This window comes from Eriocheir sinensis, chromosome 41, assembly GCF_024679095.1.
Source record: "Eriocheir sinensis breed Jianghai 21 chromosome 41, ASM2467909v1, whole genome shotgun sequence".
NCBI classification, from domain to species: domain Eukaryota; kingdom Metazoa; phylum Arthropoda; class Malacostraca; order Decapoda; family Varunidae; genus Eriocheir; species Eriocheir sinensis.
In genome coordinates, this window is record NC_066549.1 from 7,258,655 (window position 1) to 7,274,701 (window position 16,047).

The 16,047-nt window shown below is 41.9% G+C and overlaps 1 protein-coding gene across 5 annotated transcripts in view; it reads left to right on the top strand.

Annotated features, from left to right (window-relative positions):
* Window positions 1-14,945, top strand: part of LOC127009599 (serine-rich adhesin for platelets-like) — a 48,944-nt gene extending 33,999 nt beyond the window's left edge. For all 5 annotated transcript variants that reach the window (XM_050882810.1, XM_050882811.1, XM_050882808.1 and 2 more), the window contains 4 exons: window positions 469-663; window positions 1,582-5,160; window positions 5,697-5,829; window positions 11,899-14,945. In XM_050882810.1, coding sequence (XP_050738767.1) covers window positions 469-663; window positions 1,582-5,160; window positions 5,697-5,829; window positions 11,899-13,241 — 5,250 coding nt within the window. In that variant the 3' untranslated portion in view covers window positions 13,242-14,945. The remainder of the gene's footprint in view (window positions 1-468; window positions 664-1,581; window positions 5,161-5,696; window positions 5,830-11,898) is intronic.
* The last annotated feature ends 1,102 nt before the right edge of the window (window positions 14,946-16,047 follow it).

Sequence of the window (16,047 nt, forward strand, 5' to 3'; positions counted from 1 at the left end):
AAAACTGCATTTTTATGAATAATTACTACAGAAGCTTTGGATGATCTTCCTTCTACATTCTTTCTTCCTTTGTACATTCAAGAGGGATATCTCAAGACACTTATGGAACTACATAACAACAAAATTTTAATGTTTTCTCTTTTTTTATTTTTAAAAGAATAGCATGTTGCCTTTTTCTGACCCTCACTACGAGACTTTTCTCATAAAAAAATGGCACTTTTAATATGAATTGTGTTGAGAGGTAATGTGAAGAGATTTACCCGTCACCATGGGCAGTACTTATTTGTGTAAAGTCTTCTCACTAGTACTGTAGCCTGTTCTCATGGATATCCCTCCTATCCCTCCTTTGATGAATGCACCTTTAATATTTTCTTGAGGCCGTGGCAAAAAAATGATTCTGGTAATGAGGAGGAGGTTAATGATGTAATTGGAAGACTCCTCATAAACACTGTTATGTTGCCTCACCAGAGCCACCAGGAGCAGTGCGTCAAGCTGGCCCATCAGGTGCAGGACCTCCGCCGGCAGAACGCTGCTCTCTCCTCCTTAGTGGGACCAGCAGGCACCCGCCAGACCCTTCCCTGCCACCTCCGCCACCGCTGCCCCCCGCCACCCAACCCCCCAAGCTTTTACAGCCTCCCCACCTCCCTCTCGAAGAACAAACAGGTAAAGGTTTAGACAAAATATGTTTAATCATCTTTCACACAGACAAGAGTAATTGAGTTATTTTGCAGTCCTGCAGATCAGCAGTAAAAGAAAGTTGCCAAAGGAATTCCTAAATGTGAAGTGTTTAATTTTTTTTTATTTTTTTATTATTAACTTTTTCTCACTGTTGTGTTTTTATGTCATATCTGTTTTGGGTGTTCATTGTTGGTGTCAATGAGCCTCATGCTCCCCACATAAGACTCATCCATAATTTTGTTGATGTCAGGGCCTAAAGGTAGATGGTGTGTGTTTATGTTCTCTTTTTCTTGACGTTGTGTTTCTATATTTTCTGTTTTTGGTGTTGTAGAGATGAGCTTCATTCTCCCCAGAAAAGACTCGCCCACAATTTTGTTGATGCTAAGGCCTGAACACGGATGATGTGTTTATATATTCCTTTTCTAAATGTGTTTTGTTTTTTATATTTTTGTTGTGTGTGTTGTGTGTTGGCATGGATGAGCATCCTCCTCCCCAGAGAAGGCTCTGTCTCACCAGCACATAACATTGAAAAGAATCATTTATTGACATTTCTTGTTGACGAGGATGGGCCCCATGCTTCCCATATGTTACTCACCTTGATGTTAAATTTTGTCTTTAAGTGACTAGTTCTGATTTTTTCATCCATAAGTTTGTTGATGTTAGGGTCAAAAGGTACATGAGTATTTATATGTTCCTTTTCTTGATGTGCTTTTATATCATATTTTATATCATATCATATATTATATTGTGTTGCTTACACAAAAATTAAACTGTCTCAAGGAACTTTAATATATATGGTTTCTCACTGAGTTATCCACATCCAACCATGCAGCACATTTAAACAGTAACTAACATACAGGCTACTTTGATTGTAACACATTGTTTACCTGTGTTCCTCTGCAGCAGGGTGAGGCTTGGCCACCTGGGGGTTGGGTGGCATCCTGGCATGTTGAAGAGAGCAGCAGGAGTCACCTTGGGGACCACACTCCCTCCCAGGCAAGATTTCACTCCAGTCTCCAAATGCTGTCTGATGCAAGTATCCCAACATCCCTCTCTCACGCGGAGCACAACACCACCACCTCCAGCAGCGTGGAACTCGGGGAGGACTATTACAGCCCTCGGGACAGACATTCCACCACCACCACCGCCACGTCAACCAACACAGCAACCACAGCCTGTTGGTACGACATAGTGACCTCCCTAAGCCTAGCCAGTTCTCCTCAGGGTATGAATTCCATGAATAATCAGCTGCCATCACCCAGCTCAAGGATGAGTGTTGGGCCAAACACTTGGGAACCCTCAGAAGATACAGTGGCTGGGACTGGGAGAGCTAGCACCAGTAGTAGTAACTCTGACTCCCCAGTTCAGTCAGCTTACACTCAACAAGATCCTTACACAAGTGAGAATGGAGTTAGTTGCCTTCCAGATTTAAGCGGTGAAAAGCCTCAAGATATTAGAGCATTTTTGTCTCCTCCTGGTAGTGACTCAAGTGCTAGAAAGTTTCCTCCTCTGTCTCTAGAATCCACTGCCACAAGTCTTAATAATTCACCAGAACAAAAACTCTGCCAAGTGCTTCAGACAAAAGTTGATAACCTTGCCTTTGATGAATCAAAGACGAAAGTTGTCCAGAGTGAAGGTGTCGGTAATTCCTCTCCTGTTGAAAGCAATGTCAATTTGATTGTAAATACTGCAACGAAAGATGATGTGTCAAGTATACTTCAGGTCAAGGAGAGAATATTAAAGACCCTTACAGAAACTACATCTGGAAACTTACATCTGGACCTTTCAGTCTTAACATGTGAAGACAAAAGCAAACTGGTACTCAACAAAAACATCTCCAGAGTTTGTTTGAAGACTGAGGGTGGCGAGAAGAACACCAGCGAGGAGGGTGTGGAGGGAACAACCAAAGATGAGGGCTACTCCACCATGTCCAGTGATGTGCAGGCCGAGGTGAAAGACAGCGTTACCACCACCTGCTCCGTCACCACCGTCCAGGAGGAGCCCCACCACCCCACCACAGTCACCCTCACCTCAACACAACCCAGTGGCTGTGAACATCTGTCAACTGTGGCAGAGGCAGAGGACAAGGAGAGTTTATCAAGGAAAGGCTCAAGTGAGACAGTTAGTAGGTCCAGTGAGAAGTCATTTGTAGTAGTCAAGGAGAGGAAAGTATCTTCCACGGCCAACGCTGAGTACTGTGATGGACTTCGTGTCATATACGACGAAGAGGACAATAATTCCGATGTCTTTTTTATACCAATCCAAGAACCAGAAAATGAAAGTTTATACAGAACTTCCTACCAGAAGCCATCCTCCGTACAGACCAATAGACCAGTGCGCTGTTACTCGGATTCTCAGCTTTATATTGCCCGGAGGACTGCTCAAAGTTGTAAACCCATTCGTAGCTTAGATAGACATGTGTCTGAGAAGGATGTCACAGAGCGGTCACCCTCCACAGAAGAAGTATTAGAGGAGGCAAAGAACATGAGGAGCTTAAAGAGGTCAGGTGGACAAGCTAGTCTGAAGAAGCGTAGTTACAATCACGCTAAGGAGGACCACACCACCTCGGGGAGCAGCGAGGATCTGTGGCCCTCTGAGGATAATCATAGGAAGTATCTGTCCCCCACCTATAGTCATGCAGAGCTGGAGGATTGGTCACTGGATCTTTCGTCAGAGTACTTGAGTGGAGTGGGCGGGGAGGGTGAAGGGAGTGAGAGCGTGGCCACCAGTGGGGCTCACCACGGCTCGTTGCCCTCCATCCAAGAGGCCACTCCAGACTTAGAAGAAGATAACAATGAGTTCCTCTGGAATGGTGCTACCTATTTTAAAGCTGACTTAGATTTAAATTGGTCAAACAAAAAGGAACTAACCAAGAGTTGGCAACTGGACCATTGTAAAGACAACAACATCGTAACGTCCCCCCGGTCAGGCTGCTCTGACCAGCCGGCCATCTGGTCAAGCAGTGAACAACTCTCGTGCTGCTCTGAAGGAGTGTCAAAGTGCAGCTCAGACTTTGAAAACTTCTGTGAGCAAATATGTAACCTCCCAGAGCTGAAGAGAGTCTCCTTCTGCAGCAGTGAAGCAGGAGGACAGGAAGCCTTGAAGGGAGCCAGCCATGATGCCTCAAGTCTGGGAGAACATGAAGATGAGCTTGCTGATGAAATATGTGTTGATACTGTGTTCACCAGAGATTTCTATCGCCTAGTTAAGTTTGAGAGCAACAAAAGTCTTGCTGCTTCTTCAAAGAGCTTAGCCCCTTCAGAGGGACCCTTAACAATAGAGAAGATTCAGGACCTGGAAGCAGGAGGATCACATAAAGAAGCCCTTGCCTCAGTCCTTGGCTTCATCGCAGAACAGCGGAAATATTGCAAAGACAGAGAGGCACAAGACGAGAAAGACATAAGCCCCTCATCAGAAATTTTAAGGCTCGCTGGTGCTTTGCAAGGGTCAGACTGTGCATTGTTTCGTGGAACCTTCCCCAAAACATCACCCAGAGAAGGTTCAGGTAACTCGTGTAGTGTTGATGAGTTTTCAATGAGAACTCTACCAGCGTATAATTCTGGAGACCAATCAAAAGGTAAAGCTTGTGCATCTGTTCCTGCAAAACCCAGAGGGAAGCCTCCTCCAGACATGTCAAGAAGTGCTTATGCCACTAACTCAATTCCTGCCAGACATCCCTCAGTCACCACACCCACGTCCCTCCCAGCTGTGCCGCCTCCTTCCCACACACCAGTCTTGCCGCCCACCTCCAAGCCGTTGCCCTCTGTGCCTTCCCGGTCATCTAGTTTGGCCTCCCCTCAGGTTAATCCCGCCAGTGAGGGGGAATTTCCACACCCTCATGTCTCCAAGGGGTCCCTCAGAATTGTGTCTCGCATCCCCGGTACAAATCCCATTGCAGAGAAACCTGCTTGCATACCCACAGACCTCTATGACCTTCCTCCTCCCGTACCTGATCGAAACTGCAAAAACACAGCTTCCCTCCCTCCCCCTGACGGCCCCCCAATACCCCGCAGATCCTCCAGCATGGCTTTCACCAACGTCCTTCCCGTGCCTGAGCACAAGGTGTCCCTAACAGACTCACCTCCTGTTCCAAAGCGCATCACCAGTAGAGCCCTCCCTACTCCCCCTGCTGCAGCAAGTCTTCAGCTACAGAAGCAGCACAGTGTTAATGGCTCCCCAAAGCCTCAAGGAGGAAGTCTAGAAGGGAAGCGACGCACTAACTTCATTAAGGAAACATTGGGTTTGTCTAGTCCCAGGAGGCCTCAGAGTGACTACTGTGAACTACCAAGCCTGAGCGAAAACCCTGGAGGAATGTTGAAGCAGCTTCAGCGCATGGCCCAGGTGGAGGAGGAGGAGGAGAAGCGAAAGAGAGTGCGACCTGTTGGACCAGTCGGAACGGAGGCTGTTAGTCCTGGAGACACCGTGGGCCTTGGCACAGGCTGGGTCAGAGTCCAACCTCACATTGATCTTCAGGACCCACAGGTAAGCCAGTCATTCTTAACCAAACAAGCTTAGATTCAATGCATTGGAAGTGAGATGATTGGCCAGAGTGGAAGGAATTTGTAAGGTGAAAGCCATGAGCCAGTGTTGCTTCTTTGACCTCAGCGGGATGAGTTGTGTCGGTGGTGAGTCCATTTCCCATGTCAGTCAGTGGCGACAGTTTATGAATGGTGTGTTGATATGTAATATACACTTTCACAAGATCACATCTCCTCCAGCTATGAATTGTCATGGCTCAGACCCCATTTGGGTTACTTGGGGAATGGACTGATTTCATTGTCCTCGCTTGTCACAGTCTATATATTATGGTGCCTGCCCCTTGTAGTTTCATAAAGAAGGTGGCCACAGTTAGTAGACCTCAATTTGATAACTATCTATAGATGCTCTAAGAATACAGACTTTGCCTTCCATAAATTAGCCTATCTTCTCACACTCACCTTACTAATTTCAAGGTGTTGCATTTGACAGTTTCATGAACCCCATACGTAAGACTGACAAGTACGTATTGACCCTGACAGGCCCGGGCTAATCTGCTTGATGGCATGATGGAGTCCAGCGAGGGGTGCAGCTCGGAGACGGAGGAGGAGGAAACCACCAACCACCAGTTCCACGAGCTGCGTCTGATGCACCGAAGCAGACGCAAGAGAAAGGGTGAGTGTTTCTTGGTTTCACTTTTGATCATATAAAATCATAGAGTAAGGGAGCTGTAATACTCCTTTTCTACATACTTTGAGAGTAACTGCGGAGAATACAGTGGTGTGTACAGAATATATGTCTGAGCACTTTTAACAGGATTGATCCATTTTATGTCATTCTGAATAACAATTGCAGTCCACTTGCAAAACCTGAAAATATATTTTTGTGCCATCACATAAAATTCTCTCTAATGCACGCTTGAAATCACCAAGTGTGTTTGCAACATGAAATGGAGAATCCCTTTATTTATTTTTATTTATATGTTACTGATGGACATAAACTAAAAATTTGACATTTTAGTAACATTCTAATAGTGCATGATGTCCTGACCGTTTCCCAAAATTATCACACGTTGGAGGAAAACCTGGAAATTAAATACTTTCCAGTGTCTTTTGGTTGTGGCATCCAGAGTTATGAACTTGGCCTCAGAGGTGTATTTTGTGGGCTCATTCATCAAAAACTTTTCCTTCTGTCTTACAAGAGTTGAATTGAAAGCTGCCAGAAAGCATTTTGTAAAATAAAGTGTTGCATATTCAATCATGGAATGGCAGTGTTTCAGAAACATATGAATTGTTAATAGAAAATAAGCTTGATAAGGCAAAGATAATGGGCCTTTACTAAATGTGAAAAGTAGATGTTTTGAATCCAACACTGCAGATAAACTAATGGCAAACTTCCCACGGTACACAATGGAAGGAATTCACATTTTCATTTAAAAGCTTCATTATTACACCGAGAGGAGCAGGTCTCTAAAGGATTGATACGTGCAAATATTGAACATCATTGCTGTCCTTCATTTGTCATTTTTGTTATGTAACAGTACACCAGTATACAGTGAATAATTCATGATATTTTCCTTTAAATAAAATGAAGCCTTTGTTAATGTCAGTAGATAACTGTGATTGACAGTTTCCTGGAGTATTCACTATTTGCTTAATAACTAAACTAAAAATTTCTTGGTATTTGTGTTGTTGTTTTATTGTTAATCTGATTAAACATTTTTAATACGTCTTGCCCTTGTCCCACATTATTTGTATAAACGAGTGGAATGTACAAATAATGTGAGTAAAACCCTTGGACTAATATACATATCTTATGTGTTGCTTCACCACAGGGCTCAGCCAGGCACAATGGTAGGAACGATTCTCCCATTCATTCGTCTTTAACCTTACCTGCATGTGCATTGCGAAAGTGTCATAATACACATGTTTATGTTGGTATCCATGAGGAGGAGAACAGTTCCTGCAGATCATAGTGCTTAGCAAATTCAGAATGTTATTTCTTTTCTATTCCTTGTGGATACTTGCATATCAATGAATTACATGCACCGAGGTGATTAATTTGCATAATAGACATGAATGTTCCAATATTGTGATGACATACCCCACCGAGAATGTTCCATGTTGACCGTGACCATGATAGGCTTTCCCCAAGACTGGCGGACCGGCAGACACGCTGTTTTTTGACATGATGCAATAGGAAAGCTGCATGTGGGATACTTGTCCTGAGCTGTCCTCATCTGCTTTGTTTGTTGCTGCCCCTTGGTGTGCTTTTCCCACGCTAGTTATAGAGTTTGCATCCTATTCCGATACTTAGTGTAATGCAAGGAAATGTTGTCCCTGGCGGTGCACCTCACACAAACCTTCACCCTCAAGGAAGGAACTCCATTTTGCATAGTGGCCACATCTGAAGTGAAGATTTGCATTACACACTTCTTGGACATATTGTAGTAAAAGGTCGTTAATATTTCCATCATATTTAAAGATGATAACAAGTTGTACTATTTCATGTATTCCCCCTCTAGTCACATCACATAGTATAGCATTGTTTAGTGTAAAAGCATAATGCTTTTTTGTGTTCCGTGTTTCATGTTGATTTTTGTCATATTAGAACAGTTACCTTAAAAAGAATGTTACTTTTTGTGGGATACCCTCTGCCCCACTAACCAAGCTACATACAACTCATATAAGACATATTTTGTACTAAAGAAAGTCATGATTTTTCTTAGCACAGGATTTATTTATTTATTTTATTTTATTTTTTTTCTCAGAAATAATCCAGTAGGTGAGGAAGTGAAAAAAACTATTAATTAAAATCTTCCTACTAGCAATGAGGCAGAAAATTAGAAGGAGGGATGGGAATAACACAGACTGTGAATGTTTTGATTGAGAATGACAGAAAAATAATGGAGCTGTTGTTATCATCATTGTTTTGTGGCTTTAGGATATTAATTCAGCATGAGCATGAACGGTATTAACAGTACTGAACTATCTGTCTCGAGCAGCACCAGGGAAAACAACAAAAATTAATTAGGAAATAAAGATTTTGTATGTGGCATAACAAGTTACCAAACAATGAAGAACAGTTGTCATGGAAGTGAATACAGGCTCAACAAACCATTCATGAGTCATTAAATGAATGGGGGAAGGAAAAGTAAAAAAAGCCTCTTAGTTTAACTATTATCCCATTTCTTTCTTTCTTTATTTTCAATTTCTTTATTTTATTTTTTTTAAATTCACATTTTTGCCTGTAGGCTCTCTTGTTAGGACCTGATGGTCGGCCCCAGCCCGTTGTGGTGCAGGCAAGTGTTTATAGCGGCGCCATCTTTTCTTGGCTCACGCTGCCTCCTGGAGCTCCTTGATTCACTTGACAGTTCTTCTAGGGTTCGGGTTGCCAGGTGGTTCTCAGGACAGCATGTGGGTAGTCTTAGGCCACTTGGCAGTGACTGAAAAATCCCAGGTGGTAGTGGCGGATTTAAACCCGTATCACCCATGACATGGTGAAGGCGGGTCCCACACGCTACCCACTCAGCCACCTCCTCCTCATTTTATTATAGGTTTATTATAGGTAGAGCTAGACAAACAGACTTAGCCGCTGAGCTCAAAATCAGGAACAGGGGCGTTGAAGATATAGATAGGTAGATAGATAGATATATGAAAGGGTAATCTGAATGGATGAGAGAATTAGAATTAGACAGTTAAAAAGGTCATGAGTGTATGTGTGAATGGATGGATAAGATAATTAAAACCAGCCAGTTAGAAAGGTCATTAGTGTGTGTGTGTGTGTGTGATTGGAATGAATGGAGTAATTAAAACTTGACACTCTGAGGGTCAAAATTTTCTGTATCAGCGAATGGTAAAATTTGGAAAGCTTTGCAAAGCTATACATTATGTTAGCTGTCAACACTGTCAAGGCATAAATTATGTATTACCTCATGGGGAGCTCTACTTACACAGCTCATTTAAACAGGTTAGTCAAAATCCTGCACCCCCTCCTAGTTGACTGTCTTCTATTTCAAACTCTGCCACAATTTTGCTTCCCTTGCTGTCTTTTTGTAGTGCGGCGACTATGCCTGATGAACGAGCCTCCCATAACCCATTTAGCCAGTGGGGGTACCTCTTTGGCCGACTCGGTAGGGAGTGGCTCTCTCATCACGCTGGTCGCAGGTTCAATCCCAGGCAGCTGGCGAATACCCTCTCCTGGTCTTGATTCATTTCTTGTGTGTTGTTTTGATACACACAGAGGTCGTGTAGGAAAATAGAGGAAAAAGAGTAAAAATAAGCTCCCGGGGCATGACATTTTATAGCCATGATGGTTCTCACGGTCCTTTTAAACTTGCTCACTGCTTGCCTCCACCCCTCCCACAGCCCCTCTGCACAAGACTCCAGTCAAGCTCCCTATGCTGTACAGCTAACTAATGTAAGAGTTCTCTAGTACCTTCACTCTTTTTATCCTTTTCATTGAGAATCGGAAACATTCTTCCTTTTACTGTATTTCCTAATCTCTGTGATGAAATCCTGCCCTTTCAAGAGGGGGGCATCAAGATGCTGCCAGAAATATTTTTGAGAGTTCTTTAGTATCTTCCATTTTCTTTATAGGGGCAGCATACTTTAGGCATTTTTGTTTTTCATTTTGATACATAAAGTCAATGGTCAGTATAATAAGACACTTTCGCTTCTCACATCAGCTATTTCTAAAGGTCAAAGAGGGGTCAGTCGGGTTCTAATGAGCATTTCTTCAGGTTCACGGTACAGTGGAAGGGCCAAACTACCACCAGGGTCATAAAACTACTCCTAAATATACCCATAACTCCTACGAAAGCCTTGTCAAATATGTGTTCTTAGGCGGCGAAATGTCTTATAATACGACCCAATATCTCCATGTACTGTAAAAAGAAAGAGGAATTAAGTCATTGAACATGCGGTACGTGTGAATCCCTTACCTCAGAATGCAGGGCTAGTTTCATCATCTGGGTTACCACTGTTTACCTTCCCTGGTTTCCCTAGGCACTCATTTTTTGGTCAACTCACAAAGAAGGATAAACAACTTGGAGGGCAGTGCAGTGAGTCATCTCAGATTCAAACCAAGGTCTTTGGATTCATAGTTGGGCATAATCACAGCTGCACCAAAGTGGGACATCACGTAAATGCATTTTTAGGTAAATCCAGCGCAAAATATACTCCTAATGTTTTCTGGGAGAGACATTTAACCTTACTTCCAGTCTACAGCACAGGCATGTAGATGTGTGAAAATAGTGGTATCACATAAAATTGTTTTCTGCCTGGTGATGTGTTACCCATTAACCTCTGTTCGGGAGCAGTGAGTAGCGGGCCTTTTTTCCTTTTTTTTTCTTTGCGCCCTTGAGCTGTCTCCTTAGCTGTAAAAAAAAAAAAAAAAAAAAAAATACCGGGCTTCATATTTTCTCTTCACATGTTTGTTTGTTTACTTTATAAGCATGCATGCCATAAGCAGCTATCATTAGAAGCAATGTCAAACATGCTGGCTTGTTGATCTAAGTGTCAGAAATAGATATTCAGATTTCTTCATTTTGAATTTTTATATCACGAGTGCTATTAGATAGAGTAGGAAAGGACAGTTTGGGTAGGAGGAAGGGGCAGGCAAGGAAGCTGATGAAGCACAGGCCAGTGGAAACAAATAGATAGGGTATAGTTATTATTACTATTATTATTATCTTTTTTTTTTTTTTTTTTTTTTTTTTGTGTGTGTGTGTGTGTGTGTGTGTGTGTGTATGTGTGTGTGTTCAGGTACACTTGTATGCATGTATTCACTCATGCATTTGACAAGCAAGCGCAGGCAAACACACACACATCTGTTTTTTTTTTGTCCGTGTATGCATCTTCTTTATGTTGGGCTTTTGCAATAATAAAATTTTCATGTTGGTGATTGACTGTCACCAACATGCATTCACTGAAAGAGAATGGAATGGGGCTGAATATACTGCATTATTTGGCTCTTTGGATTTTTTTTTCTTGTTTCTCATACAAGTTTATGGCCCATGAACTTTTTTATGTACTGTAAGTATATTTTATTGCTTTCTTTTGCTTAGTCACTTGTTTTAGTCACCCTAAGTTTGATATTTTGAACATCACTGGACAGATCCACATACTAGGAAGTGTGATGTGGACAGGACAGTGTTCCGTCACTAACCATCGCTTCACCACACCGCCTTGGCCCGCCAGTCACACCAGCCTTTATGTGTTGCTGCTTGCAATGTTAAATTTGTTAACTGTCATTAAAATTAATTCAGCTTCAGTTCTTTACTCAGTTTATCCATCTGGCAAGCAATACTTTCTATTTATATTTACATATTTTATTACCAAGTTGAATGGATGACACTGAAGTATCAAGTTAAAGTACATATTGCCAATGACAGCGCTTAGATTGATTGGCTGTTCTCCAGAGTTTTAGTAATGATATGCATTTAGTTTGTATTAAAAAAAAATTGATAATATTAAGTCGTCAAAAGATTTTTTATGTGTTGGAGTCTCTCAGCAGCATCACAGGGAGTGGTTTGTTTTAGGATTCTTAGATCATGTTTATTACTTCATCCATAAAAATTTGAAAAGTTTAACATGAGTTGATAATAATGTTGGTTGTTCACAGGAACACACTAAAGTAACAGTGTTAATTAATCAATGGTTATGTTGGCTCTTGCCTTCTCTTTTGTATCACTTTAAGTTTAGTTCAGTAAAGTAAATGTCCTTGGTATCTCCCTTCCCGCAGCATCACATCGTAATGGTGGAGACCGCATTGTGCTGGCCGGAGCCGCCGCACGCCCCACCGTCATTGGCCGAAGGGATCTGTTTCTACGCTTTGGAGACAAGGAAAGAGAAGCTCTCCAGGAATTTGCCTTTTTGGGTGACTTTTCCACCTCCCACTCCGACTTAGGTTCCCAAGACCTCATTGCAGCTTCAGGTAATGCAGCAACAGCTTGCATTACCTCCACCACCAACACCAACACCACCACTACCACCAATACCACCAACACCTTCACTACCAATAGTTCCACATTTGTCCCAGTGTTGCCTCTCACAACCCACAATGCTGGTGCTGTTTTGCCTAAAGTAGATAGTAACTCACAGAGGAAAAGTCTTAGACATGATGAATCTTTAAAGCTAAGGAGGGAGAGTAACAAGTCCCGCCACCCCGTTGGGCTGACTCAAGGCAGTGACGGCGACCTAGGGGGTGTAGACACTCGCAGTATTTGTAGCGTCATGAGTACAGTGCGTCAGCTCAATAAGATGAATCATATCTCAGGAATCAAAGAACCTGCCACTACAAAGTCTATCAGCCCGGCTAAAAGTGCTTCCAGTACAAGCAGTAATAATAATAAAACCAACCTCCAGAAATGCAGTTCCCCAGTCAGTACAAACATACCCAAACACTCACACCCTGCCAGGAGTAGAGGAAGTGAAGGGAGCAGTGCAAGTGGAGCCTCGAAATGTAGTGCAAGACAAGGGAACTCACCGTCAAGTAGAACACCCTCACCGCAGTTCTCTGCAAAGAACAGTAATAAAAGTAGTAGTCATAAACCCCACAGTGGTCCTCTTATTGCTAATAACAATAAGCCTCAAAGCAGCGAGAACACCAACCCAAAGGCTGCTTCACCAACACGTATCCCTCGTATCCAGACATCTGTCGTGTCTTCCAAAAGCTCAACAAAAGCTGATTCCCCAAAATTATCCAAAGACAGTAATTTATTTAAAGACTCAAATTCTGAATCCACAAAGAAAGTAAAACCTTGTGAGAAGGCATTGCCACCCAAAGGCTTTTCTAGCAGGGTAGTGAAGCCTGCCTCTCGCATTCGACCGTCCCTACAGCAGCGACCTTCCCCTCAGCATGCTCAGCAGCAGCAGACTGGCAAGATATGCATCAAGAGCCCAAGACTAGCCAGACTGAAAAAACATTCTGACCCATTGGACTCCTTCAGCAACAAATCCATGTGTGACAGTGGGTCGAGTGAGGGCTCTGAGCGCTGCGGAGGGCGGCTGTCCCTCAGTGACTCTTGTGCCGAGAACTTCTCTCCGATCGACAGTGGAGACGAAGTTTTCCACAAAGAGTCCTAGCTGGCTTACCTATCAGCTTGACACTAGAGCTTCACCATGTGATGCCATTATATACTCTGCCAGATATGGTGCTTCGGGGTATGTTCATTAAGGGAACACACACTGTTTTTAAAACACTTGCACTTTGCATGAATAATGTTAGCAGTTTCTGTTGAATATGTTTGGGCTTATTTATTTTCTAACTTATTTACTTTGTTTGAATATATTGGGGTAATCACATTCCAACTATATGTGACCATGACAATAACTGATATCAAAATTGCAGTTGTTTGTTATTTGACCCAGTGGTCAAATTTATATTCTAATTTAACTTGGTCTGTGGTCTTCCATTCTTTTTACCACATTGCTGTGTATTGCAGCCACGGCTTCTTAGCCTGATGGAAGGGTTTTATGCAACAGAGTCAATAGCTACATGGAAGGGTCACTGTAGTATGTGTATGAGAGTAACACAGGAGTGGTGTTATGAGAAGCTGTATTTTAGCAGCTGGAGCATTGCTAGTCACTACCAAGTTAGGGCACCTAGGTAGGGTTAGGGGGCACAGTGTGTCTCTTGATGGTTTATGCATTTATGCAATAACTGACCATTATATGCATTTTACTACCTGGATAAACTTGAATCCTTGAATATTTCATACAGACTACAAGGGATGGATGGTTATATGTATAAACATGTGAAACTTCCTGTACTAGGGTCCATAATTTGTGCAGGTATTATACTGACATATCTATTTATATTAACTGTTGTTTTGTTCTGACATTATTTTCTTACAAAGCTTCTTGTAACCAGTAGGACCGTTGAGTATTATTTTGAGGAAGGAAGCTCACGCTGCATCTCTGTCTGGTATTGTATTTAACATTTTTCTGAGATTATTTTTAGGGGAAAATTAATTTAATCAAAACATGTTTTTTGAGTGGCTAAAAAGTAAATTGTCTACAAACTAAAACCCTTAACCTAAATATTCCAGATCTTTACAATATATCAGTTTCTAAACTGACATTTGGGGTCATTTTTCTCCTATTCCTTACATTTCATTTAATTCCTGTACTATAAATTTTAAGTGCAATAAATATTTTTATATTATACTGCCTTGTCTTTGTATTATACACTTTTGCAGCAGAAGCAGCAATAATACAAAGACTAGATTATTGTTTACAATGTATTTTGTAAGATGTATCACAGTTATGGATGTGTTAAAGAGGACACATTCATAACCCCAGGGAGTAACATGAATACATTAATTTGTCATATCATACACACACACACACACACCACACCACACCACACCACACCACACCACACCACACAACACAACACAACACAACACAACACAACACGCAACACAACACAACAACATACCACCACACCACACAACACAACACACAAAACACACCACACCATACCTCATACCACACCACACCACACCACACCACACAATCATTGCATTGCTTTCTTTACCAAGGGTGGCTAACACACCATCATGTGACTGCCACCACCACCACCACCACCATCACCACCCTCTCAAGTAGTGTATAAATATTTTCACTGTGATTCACATCCTCAAAGGTAGATCTCAATCCTATACAGTGTTACAAGATACTATGCGTTTCATATGTAATTAATTGTTGTATAATAGTAGGGGAAAAACCGTGTACATAGATTTTGTAGTTTCTTAATTCTTACATCAATATAACCAAGATTTCTGCTATGTGATTTTTAATGACCCTTTTTAATAGCTATCTAATAGTGGACTTCAACATTTTTCTTACAGATTTTCAAATGATTTCTTCATGTAGTATATTTTTCTGGATCTCCATGTATATATATTCACCATGAATTTATATAAGTGTTGTTGTGTGATCGCCATCTTTAACTCGTGGCTTGGCAAGACTGTTTGACAGCATCTTGCGTTTCTCATCTTGCATAGGGCGACCCAGCTCGTCTCAGTAAAGTGCATGTGTTTCATCTATGTCTAGGATGCTCAGTTTCCTTGCTAAGTTGGTGGTTTGCTGTGGTGCAGGCTCAGATAAGTACTCACCTTTCGAGAGAGTGTACAGGCCTTTTCAGAACTAAAGGTCAGTTTTATGGTCCAATACAGAAAATTCGTAAGCTCCCCAACCAATCACAAAATGCAACAAAAATGCCTTGTATAGTGTTTGCCGTTGATGTATAAAGGAGGAAGTCTTAGGAAACTGCACAGTAAATCTCTTTAGTATCTGATATTGAGTAGAAATAGCGGATCATTGTGGAAAATAGAGTTTGGTTGGGGACACTTACAATGTCTGTGTTGAACTGTCGTACTGGCCCTTAATGTCATAATTACTTTTGATCTGCTTTCTTTATAGGAGTGAAAGGATGCATGTGTCTTTTAATATAATTTGTTTAGCCCTTGATCTGTATTCTAAATTAACTAACGGGGTACATACACTCAGGGGCGCGTCGCTTCACTCACTTGTATTTGTATCATACTCCCAAAATCAATTGCAAACACCATGACACAGACAGCCACCCTTTTAACCCTTAGACGGCGGTGGAACTGTATATAGACGGTCCAAAATTCAGTAATCAGTTTTGTATGGCAGAAATATAACAACACTTCCAGACTGCGGTAGAATCTATATACAGACGATAGTTAAAACGTCTATGATGCGGCGTAACTATATTTATGCTACGGTCCTAAGGTCGGCAGTGACTATATGTATACAGTATAGACGATTCGTTTTGGAGGAGCCACTCTTTAAATACCGCTGCCATCTAAGGGTTGATACAAGGTAAACTGAGCACTCCAGACATCGCTGAAAACAGTAT